The sequence below is a fragment of the Helicoverpa armigera genome, chromosome 27, assembly GCF_030705265.1.
Source record: "Helicoverpa armigera isolate CAAS_96S chromosome 27, ASM3070526v1, whole genome shotgun sequence".
Classification (NCBI taxonomy): domain Eukaryota; kingdom Metazoa; phylum Arthropoda; class Insecta; order Lepidoptera; family Noctuidae; genus Helicoverpa; species Helicoverpa armigera.
This window is the reverse complement of record NC_087146.1, coordinates 1,635,219-1,650,723: the sequence shown is the minus strand read 5'-3', so window position 1 is coordinate 1,650,723 and position 15,505 is coordinate 1,635,219. Positions and strand designations below refer to the sequence as shown.

The window sequence follows — 15,505 nt, the reverse complement described above, 5'->3', positions numbered from 1 at the left end:
GATAAAGCTGTTACATGAATATTATATAATTGCTTTAATCAATTATTGTAAAATTGTGATTACGAAATCTAAAGCCGGTGCTGTCCGCAGGTCATCTTCCTAGCCTTTTCCCAACTATGTTGGGGTCGGTTTCCAGTCTTGCTGAATGTAGCTGTGTACCAGTGTTTTACAAGGAGCGAATGCCCATCTGACCTCCTCATTACTCCTCAACCCAGTTAACAGGGTAACAGAGTAGGTACTCCTAGGTACGGGTGATTGTCAGATCTATACATCACGTTCAATTTCCTAAAGAGTTGTTTTTGGGAAGTCGGTTAAAAAACAGACGTTTACGTTATCGGTGAACTAGTTATAGCTAAAGCGAATTTTACATCGAATTAAAGTGATCAGCATGTTTTTAGGTCTGCGTAGGGCAAACTCGTACCTATGTCATAATGATGATGATGATGTCCTCCTAGCCGATTATCGGCTACGGCGGCTGTTCTCATGTAAGGAGATTAGCCAACTACGCAGGACATAATATAGTGCACGAGCATTTGCGCAGACACAGGTGCACTCCCTATTCCTTCACTCTCATAACCCGATGGGACGGAAATCCGACACGACCGGAGAGAGATCAGGCGCAGGACCGACATTTACGTGCTCTCCGATGCACGGGTGTATCAATCACCAGCTTCCAGGCTCCGGGCTGCTTTGTGTAAGTCTAAGAAAACCCACAAAGCGATTTCGGCCCGACTCGGGAATCGAACCCGAGACCTCGTGCTCAGCAGCCGCACTTGCGACAGCTAAACCAACGAGGCATGTTATAATATATGTATGTATGTATGTATGTTATAATATAATGCACCCATTACTGTTTTGGAGGGCACGATAAACTGTAGGTCTCGGCTATCTCTCGGGTAACTGAGTTGAGGAGGTCAGATAGGGCAGTCGCTCCTTGTTCGGTTAGACTGGAAGCCGACCCCAACATGGTTGGGAAAAAGCAAGGCAAGTGAACAAAATAAATGAAAGACATAAGTTTGATTCAACATTTAGTTTATTATATTCTAAACTGTACACAAATAATATTCTACTAAACAATTTCTACAATGGCAACATTCGTGGTAGAAAATAGTTGTTTCCGTAATTTGAATACAAGTAATGTACTTGTAAACAAATAAAAATAGAAGTATATAGGTAGGTATGTATTTTACAAGAATAGGTACATTTTAGGTGTATTTTGTTTGTAATTAATTTTAATAAATAAAAATAATTAGAAAGTCTTCTAACAAAAATATATATTTAAATGTTATGAACTGGCAACATTAGTCATTTATCATGTTCTGAAGACTTTATTTTAAGATTACATAATATCGTTTATTTTATTACTGTCCTGCTGTTATTATTTCAAGAGCACGATTTAGTCCACTAAGTTAAGCATTTTTCACTTTTTGTATCAATACAAAACTGAAAGAATTAAAAGTAGATATACTTAGTCTCAGCACTCATTTTTGCTCTAAATATTGCACTTTAATTTCGTAAGCATTTCTGAGGATTGTGAAAGTGCCCTAATCAGACATTAACTTGTTGACGATAGTGAAAATGCCCTAGTCAATCACTGACTTGTTGACGACAATAATAAACAAATACATACATAATCATATTTACTAATCTCTACTTAAATGCCAACACTAACATTTTTACTGAGTTTTGGTTTCTGAAAGATTATTTCAAGTCAAAATCTATACAAATTCAATATATAGGAAACATTTTTTGAAAACAGCTATTTATTTATAAACATTTTAAAATGTATATTATAGTATGAGGTATCTATCCGTTATATTAGCACCCATAACACAAGCTTAGTCTAACTGACCATGTAAAATGTGTCCACAAAAAATAAAATAAAATTAGAGTATGACTTTGATCTTTCAGAAACTAAACCCCAGTATTAAAATAACCATGACCCAATAACATCTAAGTGGTTCCTCATTCGCTCCTAGCTGGTGGTGGCTTCCCGCTGGCCAGGACAGATTTCATCGTCTTCATCATGTTAGGAATGATACCAATGTGCTTGTCTACGCATTTTACTGCACACTTCTCGAATTCTATTGTGCATTTGTCGACCTGTGGATGAAAGAAAAAAATATGATAAGTAAAAGTTGTTAAGTACTGGTTTTAGGTGGGCTGCGGGATTGTTCGAAAGAGTTACCGCGGCCCTGGTACATAAAAGGCCTACGACGGAACACGACGGGTTTTAGTCAGCCCACAGCGGGAGGGGTTGTTTATTTTTCGTCGAAAAAAAAAGTGCCGGTTTTAGGTATGCAAAATTGGAGGGTCATCATTGGGGAGCTATATGTATTCATAGAACAAGTAATACCAATACAGGATCTTTACTGAACATATCTTTTACGACAGACTAGATCAAATCGGTTTTTATTTTGTCATCCCATTGTGGAGACTAATCACAGTATGAAAGGGAATATAAAAATATAAGTAAACATTAAAATCATAGCAGAGAGGAGTATTGTAGAGGAAAATATATAATCAGAGAATGTCCCACTTATACCTATCTATAGAGAGATAATCTGGATGATCTAGTAATCCTACTTCTGCAGGTTATTTTGACTTTATCAAACAATGAATTATTATAATAACAAAGTAATCTTACCGTTTCCTGACTGGGGTCGGAGCCCAGTCTGTCTCTGGCGTAATCATTGCAGTCCATCACACATCTCTGTAATCTGTTCTGTAGGTGATTGATCTCACCCTGCAAATATACACAAAATATATTAGTCACTGGGGAGGTTGTATATGATTCAAATAAATGCTGGTGATAAAGCTCTCAATAATCGGACAAAAAAATAAATTATGTTCTTTACAAAGGACAGTATTGCTATTGATCAACCTGAAGGAATTCACTAAGACTAGAAGACCTAGAAGACCATAGGAACCTCAGTATTTTAATTTGGTCTGCTACAGTACATAAAGGGTTGACGTTCTCCCCAGCCGCCTCCAAGTGCGTGGTACAGTTCGAGCCTGTAACACCGGCGTCACCCGGGACCTTAGGTCGCAGGGAAGACTTCGGTCTCGCCCTCCTGCCTATGCTAAGAGCTGCTTCTCCCCCATCCCACCCCTTCAAAGTCCTGTCGTGTGCACAGCGCACATACCCATCCCTCGCACATACAGTCACTTCCAACCCCAGTCAAACTCCTAACCCTTTCCCAGTTTTTCCCCCAACCCCTCCACAATCCAACTCCACTCCTTACCGTGATCCTTGTGACTAAGTGGTTGCGGGCCCGTCCATCACTTATTCTCTGATGATGGCGGGTAGGAGTAAACAGTCACCTGCGCTAGGACCTGCGCAGTCGAGCGCCGTAAGTGGGGATGAAGGAATCCTGGGGGGTTGAGCCAAGCGGCGCTGGCGGTAATGCGTCCGTGCGGCAACACGCCCCCTTTGGTCTGGATTTCACGCGAAACGGTTGCCCTACCTTAGAGCCATGGGTTAGGGAAATGGCCAATCGTGTCCCGTCAGAGGGCCACAGGCGAGGGACGTGGGGTCCGCGAAAGCCGTCCTTGGGCGGCCGTAGCGGTGGTGAAGGTCATGCTGACGGTGCAAGTGAAGGTTGGAAGTCGGGACTTTCTGCTCCAGACTCCAGCCTGATCGAGTGCCCGATGTCGCACTGTAAGCCAGCCTCGCGTTCCTATATCTACCGGGTAGTCCTAGCGTGCCTACCTTCAGTAGGGCGCTCCCAGTTGCGGGCTCCATGGAGGGTGGGAGCTCGGTAGATGAAACTAAAATAATCAAAATATGGATAACACTAAAATAAATTTTACCGGCGTAAGGGTGGAGTCAGCGAAAGCCGACGACACTCCTACGACCTGCGCGAACACCGCGCATTCTGCCCCCGTGGGCAAATGCGACAAAGGTCCAGGCATGGCGAGAACCGTGCCGAAGACCAAACGTCAAAGCAGGAGGAAGGGACCAGGTAAAGCTGGTACCGACTCCACAAACAGGGCGAGGGTTATAGGTACGGGTAAAACCAGTACCGACCCAAGCACCCCGTGACGGTTCCGTCGGCGGCTCACCCCCTCGGCGGTCCTCACATAACACAGCACACCGAGCAAATTGCTCCACATGCCGGCACCTCCGGGCCATCTGCCTCCGTCAACGCGGATACGGTAACCCGGACTGAGGACTACTTCTCCTCCGCATGGCAGGTGCAAAAACGCAAGGGCAAGGGGAAACAAACTCCACAACCCCAACGCCCTAACCAAAACCAACATGGCGTGAGCTCCAAGAAGAGGAAGATCAACCCACGCCAGCGCAGGCGAGCGCGCATGAACGCGAACGCCGCGCCCGACACACCAGCTCTACCCGCTGCCCCAACCTCCGGCCAGCCATGCTTCTGTGCCGGTGGGCGTACACAGGCCCAGGCAGGCGAAAGCCGACCTGGACCGAGTGGTCGTCCGCCGGGCGCGGGGGCCGGCAGGCCGGTGAAGGAAGGGGACGAAACAATAAGCCCTGCAGGTGAGGTACAGACAGCTGCCAAACGCGCTCTGAACGAGACACTTTCGCCCCGTGGGAAGCGCAAACGACAGTGCCTGGACCCGTCCAAGCGGGCCACTCCTCGGGTAAGCTACGCTCAAGCAACCAAGAAGTCCCTGTGCATCGCAGTTACATGCGGCCACACCGGGATCCTAACAAAGGACGTAGCGGACACGATACTGACGGGGATACAGAAGACCATCCTAAAGGAGGCATGGTCCCCGAACAACAAACAACCGGGGCCAGCTTTTAATGGTAAGCCGGTTTACACAGAAGGCGTCCTGAAGCTGTGGTGCTCCAACGACCACACTTTGACATGGTTTCAAAAAACCATCGCCGACTTGGCCCTTTCAACCGGCCACCAGCTGATCATCAAGAGCCAGTCGGAAATTACACGAAGGATCAGGTGTGGCATCCTGATCCCTAATGAACAGGGGGCCATCACCGACTCGCGAGACATCGGGCGGATTCTGGCATACCAGAACCCGCAGATCGCGGTCGACAGGTGGGTGCTCCAAAGACAGGAGAAGCAGCAAGGCGCCAGCTTTGTGGTGGTGGGAATCCCGGAGGAACAAATCGCGACCCTGATGAAGTCCGGGCGCCGCCTCGCCTTCGGGCTGGGTGCGGTGTACGTGAAATTCCAGGGTCACAACGGCAAGTTTGCCGATACTCCGCCGGGATGGGACCCCGCCACTTTCACCATCCAGAAACAGCCTGGCACAAGTACCACGACCAGCGAGGGCGCTGGCCCCACCGAGGCCCTGCGGTGCCCGTACCCGCAACCGTCCCCTCACAGGACGACGACCCGGAAGAAGCCCTTCTGACGGGTTCAGACCTGGAGGGGGACGAAGTCGAGTCCGGGGACCTGCTGGCCGGGCTACAGCTTGGAGGAGACGAGGAGGGCGCAATCTGCGATGGCGTCCCCTTCTTCGTCGACAATTAAAATCCTCCAAGCAAACCTCCACCACAGCCAAACCGCGACGGCTCAGCTGCGCAAATGGTTGGAGGTTCAACACACGGCCATTGCCCTAATCCAGGAGCCGTGGGTCAGGGCCGGCCAAATCAGAGGACTCTCCAATCTTGGAGGTAAGATTCACGTAGACATACATCACGACCATCCCAGGGCGTGCATCTATACAACAAAAACATAAAACACAGTTTTATCAGATTTCTGTTGCAGAGACCAATCTGCCATCTCAATACAGCAACCTGCTTTAAACATGGAGATCACCCTCGCCTCGGTATACATGCCCGAAGCAGAGGAGCCTCCTCCCTACGACCTCGCCCGCCTGGTGAATCACTGCGAGAGAGAAGGGAAGGAAGTGATTATCGGTACTGACTCCAACGCACACCACCCTTTGTGGGGAATGGATACACACAACGATAGGGGTAAGACCTTATTTGATTACTTATTCACAACCAACCTATCACTAATAAACACTGGATCAGAACCAACTTTCGTCACTAGACGAAGTCAAACAATTATAGACCTGACTCTCGCATCAGAGAGCGTAGCGGAGCTAATCACAGGATGGCATGTCTCTAAGGAGGCATCTTGCTCAGACCACAGATGGATCCGCTTTGACCTACAGGTCTGTATACAAGAAACACCACCGAAACGGAACCCACGCAATACGGACCGCGCGACGTACACCCGTACGCTCAGCACCAAACTTGCGCAACTCGGGGACCCTACAAATTACGTGGACACAGAACAAATTGACGAACAGGTAAGCTACCTCACACAGTCAATGATAGACAGCTATCAAACAGCCTGCCCCGAAACTGCATACCAGAAAACACCAGGGAAACAACCATGGTGGGGTGCGGAACTAGAACGCAGGCGTAAACAAGTGAGAAAAACTCTAAACAGAGCAATGAATACATGTGCCGACGAGGATTGGGACGACTATAAGGCGGCCAAATCAAGGTACAAGAAATGCATCAGATTCCGAAGTACCAGGGGATGGCGCAAGTTCTGTGGTAACATCGAGTCCTGTCAACAAGCAAACAGGGTAAGGAAAATCCTAGCACAACAAAACACACCTGGTCTGGGCACTCTCCGAAAACCAGACAACACACATACCACATCGCCGGAAGAAACGAAGCGCGTCCTAATTGAGACCCACTTCCCAGGATGCGTTTTCACGCAAAATGTAGAATGGCATGAGGTAACACAAACACCAACTGAAGAAGATTGGTCATACGCACAAAAAATCGTCACAATGGAAAAACTCCATTGGGCAATTCAAAGCTTCCACCCATACAAAGCAGCAGGTCCGGACGGAATCTTCCCAGCGCTCCTGCAATGGGGAGGACCATACATCTCATATAGACTATTAAGACTAATGAGAGCATGCCTGGCTTTTCGATATGTCCCCAAAAATGGAGGGAGGTCAAAGTAGTCTTTATCCCAAAGCCAGGTAAAGGAGACTACACAAGCGCAAAATCTTACAGACCAATCAGCCTGACATCCTTTGCTCTAAAAACCCTGGAAAGGTTATGTGAGCGAGAGCTGAGGGACGGTGCGCTAAGAAACAACCCCCTGCATCCGAATCAGCACGCATATAGCTCGGGAAATCAACAGAATCAGCGCTTCATCTGGTAGTAAGCCGGATAGAGGAGGCAATAGAACAAAAAGGCATCTGCCTTGGCACCTTTATAGACATTGAGGGAGCCTTTGATAAAACAAACTTCGTTAGCATAACAACGAGTTTACTCAGACACAGAGTTAACCCGATGCTAACTGATTGGATCACAAACATGCTCAGCAAACGCGTGGTACGCTTTGAAGATGATGACAAATCAGCACTAATAGCCAGAGGATGTCCACAGGGAGGGGTACTGTCCCCGCTCCTGTGGAATCTAGTGATTAATGATCTCATCACAAAACTAAACGCAAACCACGACTACACAATAGGTTATGCGGATGACCTTGCCATCCTCATCTCAGGCAAGGTAACTGACACTATCTGCAACCTTACTCAACAGGCCCTACGAATCGTAGAACAGTGGTGCAGGGAATTTGACCTTTCAGTAAACCCCACCAAGACTGAGTTAGTCATGTTCACAAACAAACGAACGTTGGGACCGTACAAACTACCTAAACTCTTCAATACAGAACTCAAACTATCCAACGAAGTCAAATACCTTGGCGTCACTCTGGACAGTAAGCTGAAATGGAGTAATCATATAGACAATAAAGTAAACAGAGCCAGCATTACCTTTTGGCAATGTAAGAAAATGATAGGGAAGAAATGGGGCTTATCCCTAAGATAATACTATGGCTATACAAAACAGTGATCCGCCCCATGATCACTTACGGCGCCTTAGTCTGGTGGCCCAAAACCGACCAAACTACAGTCGCAAATAAACTGGCGCGAGTCCAAAGACAAGCCTGCATGGCAGCCACAGGTGGCATGAGGACAACACCAACGGCAGCGTTGGAAGCCATGCTAGGTCTGCCGCCGCTGAACCTCTTTGCACAGCAAGAAGCAGCAATGACGGCTCTAAGACTCAAAACCCTTAATCTCTGGAGCAAGTTGCCTACAAAACACACAACTATACTAAACAATCTTTATGCAGACTTTCCCATTATGCAGGCTATAAACGACCGCATACCCAAAGTCTTTATATTCGATAAGAAATACAGGATCCAACTTTTGAGGATCATCGTTACGAGGGACATAATCCCAAAGAACTAAGAATTTTCACCGACGGATCCAAAACAAGCACCGGCACAGGTTCAGGCCTCTTCTCAGAAGACCTAAACATACACATATTCACACCCCTAGGAGTACATAATACAGTATTCCAAGCTGAATGTATAGGCATCTCCCTAGCGGCCGAAGCAGTCATAAAGCGGGAAGTAACCGGTCACTCTATCCGAATACTCTCAGATAGCATGGCAGTAATACAGGCCCTAAGCAAACACTGCGCAAACTCCGGCCTTATACACGAGTGCCACCAACGGTTAAACAAGGTAGGCAGTTTAAATAACATAACCATTCAATGGATAAAAGGACACAGTGGCTCCCGAGGCAACGATGCAGCGGATGAGCTGGCGAGAAGGGGATCAGACCAAACAGCAGTAGGACCAGAACCCATACTGCCACTCCTTCGGCCACCTACGAACACTGGTAAGACAGCGTACTAGGCACAAACACAACCACCTCTGGACTAACCACAGCGTGCAGGCAGGCGAAGATGGCCCTCCGACCATCAACGATCGCCTCACTAAACAGCTGATGGGCCTATCAAAGCAGAATTTACGTAAGTTTACGGCAGTTCTAACTGGACACGGCTCCTTCAATAAACACCTCTATGTTATAGGAGTTACAGACAGTCCCTTATGCAGAGCCTGCATGGGGGAAGAAGAAACAGCGGCACACGTGCTACTAGACTGCCCTGAAACCGCCATATACAGGGCTAAGTACTTCGGTAACCCAGGTACTATCCAAGAGATAGTCAGCAAAATTAAACCTCTGCTGGCTTTTCTCGAGGAGTTGGGGTGGATCGAGTGAATAAACACCCATTATCACCCTCACACGCAAAATACGCGCTTTGTCGTGGAGTTGCGGAAACCAGCCCGAGTAATCTAATCTACAGTACATAAAAATGTATTACTATGCCTTTTAATGAGATTGAAGGAAACCATATTGTCGCTACACAAATAGTATTTCAATGTATCAGGGGATAGAATGAGAAGTATGGCCTTAGTATTTTCCCTTGCAATTATTTAGTTTAAAGTTTATATTTCAATATTTTATGTAAGTCTAATTTCATTTTATTTTCTCGAATGAATTCTTTCCTGACCCTTTTAGGATACACATTAATTGAATAAATTACCTGCACATAATTATTAGCCTGGTTGAGTGGTGCGGTGCAGTTGTCAATGCAACTGTGCACTCTCTCTAAAGAGGTTTGAGGATCATCACAGCATTTGGCAGCACACCTGTGCATGTCACCCTGGAAAACATAGGAATTTATCAAATGCGGTTTTCAGATTAAAATATTTTTCTTATTAAAATAAACCATGTAGTTTTGCTTTCAAATAAGATGACTTATCTGTCCCTTTTTATATTTTACTAAAATAAGCTTATTTTGTACATAGCAGCCTCAAGAGGGCGGAAGTCTTTCTACTAAGAAAGGCATAATTATTTCTTTGATCTGACATTTTTTTAAGGGCAATAATGTCTGATTTTGATTTTGCACTTTCATCAAAATGGTTTCTCAAACCATGAGATATGACATTAATTGCCTTAAGTTTGTGCAATTTATTATGTAAGTAAATAGAGTAAAAGATAATCGCTAAACCGTTAATTATCAATAACAAAATCCTTGGGTTGCATCATCCATTTTTACTGCCAATACCGACAGCCATGTTTTGTTTATAGATTTCTCGTGCCATTACTAACGTTATAGTAATTGTTATAAGGCTTAGACCTATAAGAATCTTACTTAAAGAGGTATTGCATAAGCCTTGCATGGTTTCGGTAAAATAACCTCACTAACCTGCATTTTTCTCAAATGACTCTTGTCTAACTCATTGACAAGGTTCGTCATCTCCTGCTCAATCCTAAACCTTTGGGCTTCAACCATTTTGATGCTTTTAATTCAGGAATATTGGTTAATTTTGTAATTTTTCAGAATTATAGAATTCCGAACTAAATGACAATCGCACAACCAAACTTTTTTGGCAGAATCTTGTCAATTTGACATTGACGTTTATTTTCGTATTTTTGTTTCTAAATGAACACTTAGCTTTTAAGATATTGCATATTCATTTGATATCACCGATATCACCTAAATAAGACCGCCTAACTTAGCTTTTGGCATTTAGCGTCTTATACTTACACTTCTTGTCTTGTCTTATCCTTGTGTGTTGAAATTTGAAGGAAAAAACATGCTAAAAAAACCGAGCATATGTTACGCTAGCCTGAAACCTCTATTAGAAAATATTAGCGGAAATCCTACACTGGCATTTCAGGAGCGCTGCGCGCTGGCGTCAATTTCCTGTCTGCATAGCATTGACGCTGCGGCTACAAGTCCTTAATGTCGCATTTGTAATAAAAGGTACAATCATCAACAGTGCCCTGGGTGATCTCGAATTAACAAATAACTGAGTACCTATGCACACCTATGTAACACTGAGGAAGATTTGCTTAAAAAAATAAAACAATTACAACAGTTTAAATTAACATTTATTTATTAACGACACAACAGTCTGGTCTACCTTAGAAGCAAAATTATATTCCAATACCAGACAAAAATCCGTCTAACAGCTCCTGATCAAAATTAAAAATAGGTAACTTCTTTATCAAAGCGGCACACGATTCACATACCGGAGCCTTTTCTTCCGTTTCTGCTAATCGGCTGAATCTGTCCTGCACCATAGACGGAATATCATCCATTAAATCTGGCAACCCAGTCGTACACGGCGGCGGAGGCGGAAAAGCAACTCGTTTTGACATTTCATTTCTTGGCGGGAAACTCGTACTTTGGGGTACTTCTTTTATAACATTTAACAAGTTTTCTTTAGCAGTTACTTTACAATTAGGAGTTTTATCTTTCAAATTCGTATTTAAAACTGTTACTTTAGGTGCTGTCGGTGGGGCAGGTAAGAAATAAGCTACAGCAGTTTCAGGGTAACATTTTGGGGTTGTTCTGTCAAATGTTGGTGCTGTCCTGTCAAATGTTGGTGTTGGCTTTGGCGCTGGTGTTGGCAGCTTGGAATTAAGCGTTGGTGGTATGTTGCGCCAATCTCGATTGAGGGACTGGGCGTGACTTATCTGTAAAGATGAAATACATGAAATCAGTGATCTTAAGGAACGAAATTGATAGTGATTATGCAACATGATAATTCATTGTTCTTGCATCATTCATCATTTTTTTAATGTGAAATACAAAAAAGTGATCTAGTTTCAGCTGTAGACAAAAGTGCATTCCCAATATTTTTTTTAAGCCTGAAAGCTGATTATTTCTTTTCATTTAACTTATTTTAGTAGGTATAATTTGTTATATTTACGTACCTTCAAAATTAAATAAAAACTAAAAAGAAATAGCAGTGAACTCTTCGTCATGTTCTTGTCAAGTTTTGATTAAAACAAAAGAATAATAATTTTCAGGCATATTTATTCGAGAATTGAGAAACCTACGCTTATCTTTTTATAAACAAATGCAATAAAAAATGAAATATCTTTATTTGTAACTGATTTGTAGTACCTATTTCAAATTTACTTCGTTATCTTTTTAGTTCTTGCGTGAGGCTTTTTCCATTTATATTGCGTTTAGCTAGGGTATGTTTTTTCTGCGTACGTTTCTGCCTAAATGAATCAGCAGATATTCATATATTTTTGTACACACAAAATCAGAAAGAATCTTCTGGTTCTATTTAAAATACCAATCACCTGACGAAATTCTATACTATGTAAAGATGCTTAATGAGCTCGTAAGGAACTGAGCCGCCTCGGTCGCCTCCAACAGGCATCTGTGGAGATCAAAGGGGGAGGCCTATTTTCAGCAGTGGACGTCCTATGCCTGAGATGATGATGATGAATGAATTGGTTTGTTTATTGATGAAGAGTTAGTTTATTTGGTTGGAAGCACAAATATCTGAAACTATTGTGTTATCAAAACACAGCTTGACGCTGCTGTGGAAAGCTGTCACAGTCTTAATGGCTTTCTCGCCTCTTTTTTTAAAGTTATTTGTTGAAAGATGGTCAAAAGGTCAAAAACCTGGCCTTTTTTTGTGAGAGAGTTATATCACTGGAAATTTTCAACGCTTACAATGTTGCATCAAAAATAGAAATAGGTACCTATACCTAGTCAGTAATTTTCTATGAAATAAATAGGTTACCAATCTAGAATTACAAAATTACAGAATAAAGTCGATAGCTAACGTTTATTAGGACATCTACGATTTTGTAAAAAGGATATAAGCAACTGAAAATAATATTTCTTTGTTTGTGTTGTGGACTATTCACTATGGAGGTCCAACGGCTGTTGTTTCTGTTGAGTTTTGTTGTCGCAATCGGTGTAAGTGCAATACTTTCTAGCTTAATATTAACCTACTTAATATGAGCCCTTCTGTTACTTGAAATAAATAAATTTGAATTAAACATGCGTATGTTCAGAGATTTTAAAGTTATGAGAAGATTGAAGTGGCTTTGGAGATGATCTTATTCGCTTTCTGAATAACGTGTTTGAAAAGTTTATATGAAAATGGTATAATAAGTATGGAGAAATAGCTAAGTTCAAGTAAGGTCCTATTATAACTCTCAGCGTTATCCAGATACATAATTATAAAGTAACAGTTACCTAACTTGTTAAAATTGGATGGCCTGCTAAAATTCTGCCTATAAAGTGTTCGATATCATAATTTTTACACAAAAACTAAAATTACACATTGTTACAGATGACAACAGCACGCCCAAGATACATCATGCGCCGCAACCCCTGCCAATGTCCCCGCCAAAACATGTATTTTTCTCAACTAGCAACACCGTGCGTAGACGCCATAGACTACGTCATTCCTCCAGTTTTTCAAAATTGCAACAAGCAACTCATTCTGCCTCCAACGACAGTTGAATTGCCATATGGTTTGGGGTATTTTGAGTCAGCATTGCCCTTCGTGGCACAAAGCTTTGCCCCAGGGCTGGATTTCTTGACCACGGGAGCTTATATTCCTGTAGCATCACCCTGTGATTGTCTGACTTTGGCGGCCCCTGTGTGTCCTGATATCGCGCCTTTGGTTAAACCTATTATTTTGTGAATTTCCTAAATAAAGTAAATGGCTTTACAATATTGTTTTATTATTTCCTTTCATTAAGCCTAATAAATAGAGAATGGCAATTGATTGAAGACATTCTAAGCCGATCCCAAATATTATTATGATTAAATTGAGAGAAGGACAGGGTAAGGATCATACATTATTTCGGAAAAGAAAAGTTTTGTAAAAAAAAAACTGCACTATAAGTGCTTACATTGCGTTAAGTAATAATTTATGGTTTTTTAACAATCACTGATTAGTTGAATATTTGACCAGATAAGTACCTGGAATGTATTGGATGGTAGGAATCAATGAATAACTTTATCATTACACAATCGCAACCGAGGGGAAAAGTTAGCTTCTTACATAAATTACCACACACTAACGATAGGACACGAACCTAAGATAAAAACAAGATAAATATCAAAGAAACATTTAAAAAGATTTAAATTGTTAAAATTCGTTAACGTAAAACTTTATGGTTAGAATATAATTTTTAAAATGAAGTATTTTTTGTTGATTACGCTAGTGACTTTATTTAGTAAGGTTGGTTATTTTTATTTTAATAACTTTAATACTACTAACATTTTTTTGAAGATGTGAGACGTTTTAACAGGTATAGAAAATATGTCAAACCGCTTGACATTATTCAAGTTAACTCTCTCTCTTTCCTGCTATGCATCCCACGGTGGGGTCAGCTTTCCTTATTTTCCTTCTCCACTTCGCTCTATCCGTGACGTCGCTCTCGGACATTATTCAAGTTAACTGATGACTGAAAAATTGGCAATTGTTAAAACTATTTCGGGATATATATAGCTACTTAGGTAGTTAGGTATCTACATAATTTACTATGTTATATTGTATTAAAACTATTAGCTACGCAATTTAATGTTGTCTTCATTTACAAACAATTTTTTTTACTTATATCGCTGTTTTATTTCGCACATGTAATAAAGTTTTCGTGATTAAATAAGCTTTCACTAAATATTTTTTTTAAATACATTTCTTATTTTTCCAGTCAGTCACACCGCAACTACTTCGGCCACCATACAACTTCAGACCCATCGGAGAAAAAATCCTCGATACTGGCAACTTTATAAACCAGCCAGCACCCACAGTGATATCCGAACCTCCTTGCAACAACCTCATTCCTATTACTAACACGCCTACGCCTAGCACTACTATCATCACCGACTGTTCACCTACAGTATGTCAGAACTTAGCAAACACAATACAGCTTATGATAGTCTGTAACTTACTGCAAAATAGTAAGAGTTCTGATTTAGCTTTGCAACTAGCTTCTCCACTGTTGAATGAAGTTATGAATTCACCTGTCTTGTCTTGTGGTTGCAATAATCCACTGTCTTCTACAATATCGACTAGCTTTGTTGCTCCTAACATAGGCGCTCCTAATGTCATTTCGACCAACTATATCCCCCCTAATATAGTCAATCCTAACATCTATTTGCCTAATCCAGGCAATCCTCTTTTAGTTCCTACGCCTAATGTAGTTGCTCCTAGCAATATAGTGTCGTTGCCTCCTAGAGTTGTTGCTCCTTCTCCTTGCTCTAATTCTCCTCAAATAAATCAAGCTAATGTCAATGGTTTACTTAGTACCATTATGGGTATGCTAGGTAATATACAAGGCTAGTGTGTTAGAAGTATAAGTTTAGAAAATAAGTTTTAAGGTATTTAATTTTTGATATTTTTTTGTGAAAGAAATAAACGTTTTTTGGATTATAATTCGGTGTGGTTTTTTGTTCGTATGTTTTATATTTTATCTGTGTATCTTTTATATATATGTACGTTGAAAAGGGATTGTTATTAAAGGGATAGCTATAGCTTTTTTCTAAAGATAAAAATTGTAACTGTTGCTGCAGTGTTTAGAATTATTTTCTTACATTTTTATTTAATTTGTTACTCTTCAAATTTTCCATATATCTCGGGTACCTGTATGTATGTTTTTCATCATCAGTAATTTTGTGTTAAAAACTGCAGTCATAATATTTATTTAAACTAAAAAGGTTCAGGGAATAAAAACCAAAATTATATTTAAATTCAAATCTTTTATTTTTTTACTTAAAACCAAAAATATACACGTAAATTAAGTACCTACTAATTTAAACTAACGACTAAAAGAAGCATCCACATCTTGGCCCCAACATATTGGCCAACAGATCCTGGATACCAAACTTGGATCCACAGGAGTT

At 41.9% G+C, this 15,505-nt stretch overlaps 2 protein-coding genes across 2 annotated transcripts; one reads left to right on the top strand and one right to left on the bottom strand.

Annotated features, from left to right (window-relative positions):
• Positions 1-1,015: 1,015 nt before the first annotated feature.
• LOC110379904 (protein FAM136A) lies at positions 1,016-10,243 on the bottom strand. The gene is made up of 4 exons (XM_064042203.1): positions 10,040-10,243; positions 9,374-9,493; positions 2,648-2,746; positions 1,016-2,103 (listed from the first exon to the last, which is right to left on the bottom strand). Exons 1-4 carry the CDS (start codon positions 10,124-10,126, stop codon positions 1,966-1,968), a joined length of 444 nt encoding a protein of 147 aa, XP_063898273.1. The 5' UTR covers positions 10,127-10,243; the 3' UTR covers positions 1,016-1,965.
• Positions 2,943-6,484, top strand: LOC135118960 (uncharacterized). Its single transcript, XM_064042197.1, has 2 exons — positions 2,943-5,611; positions 5,706-6,484. Exon 1 carries the CDS (start codon positions 4,318-4,320, stop codon positions 5,347-5,349), a length of 1,032 nt encoding a protein of 343 aa, XP_063898267.1. The 5' UTR covers positions 2,943-4,317; the 3' UTR covers positions 5,350-5,611; positions 5,706-6,484.
• Positions 10,244-15,505: the final 5,262 nt, after the last annotated feature.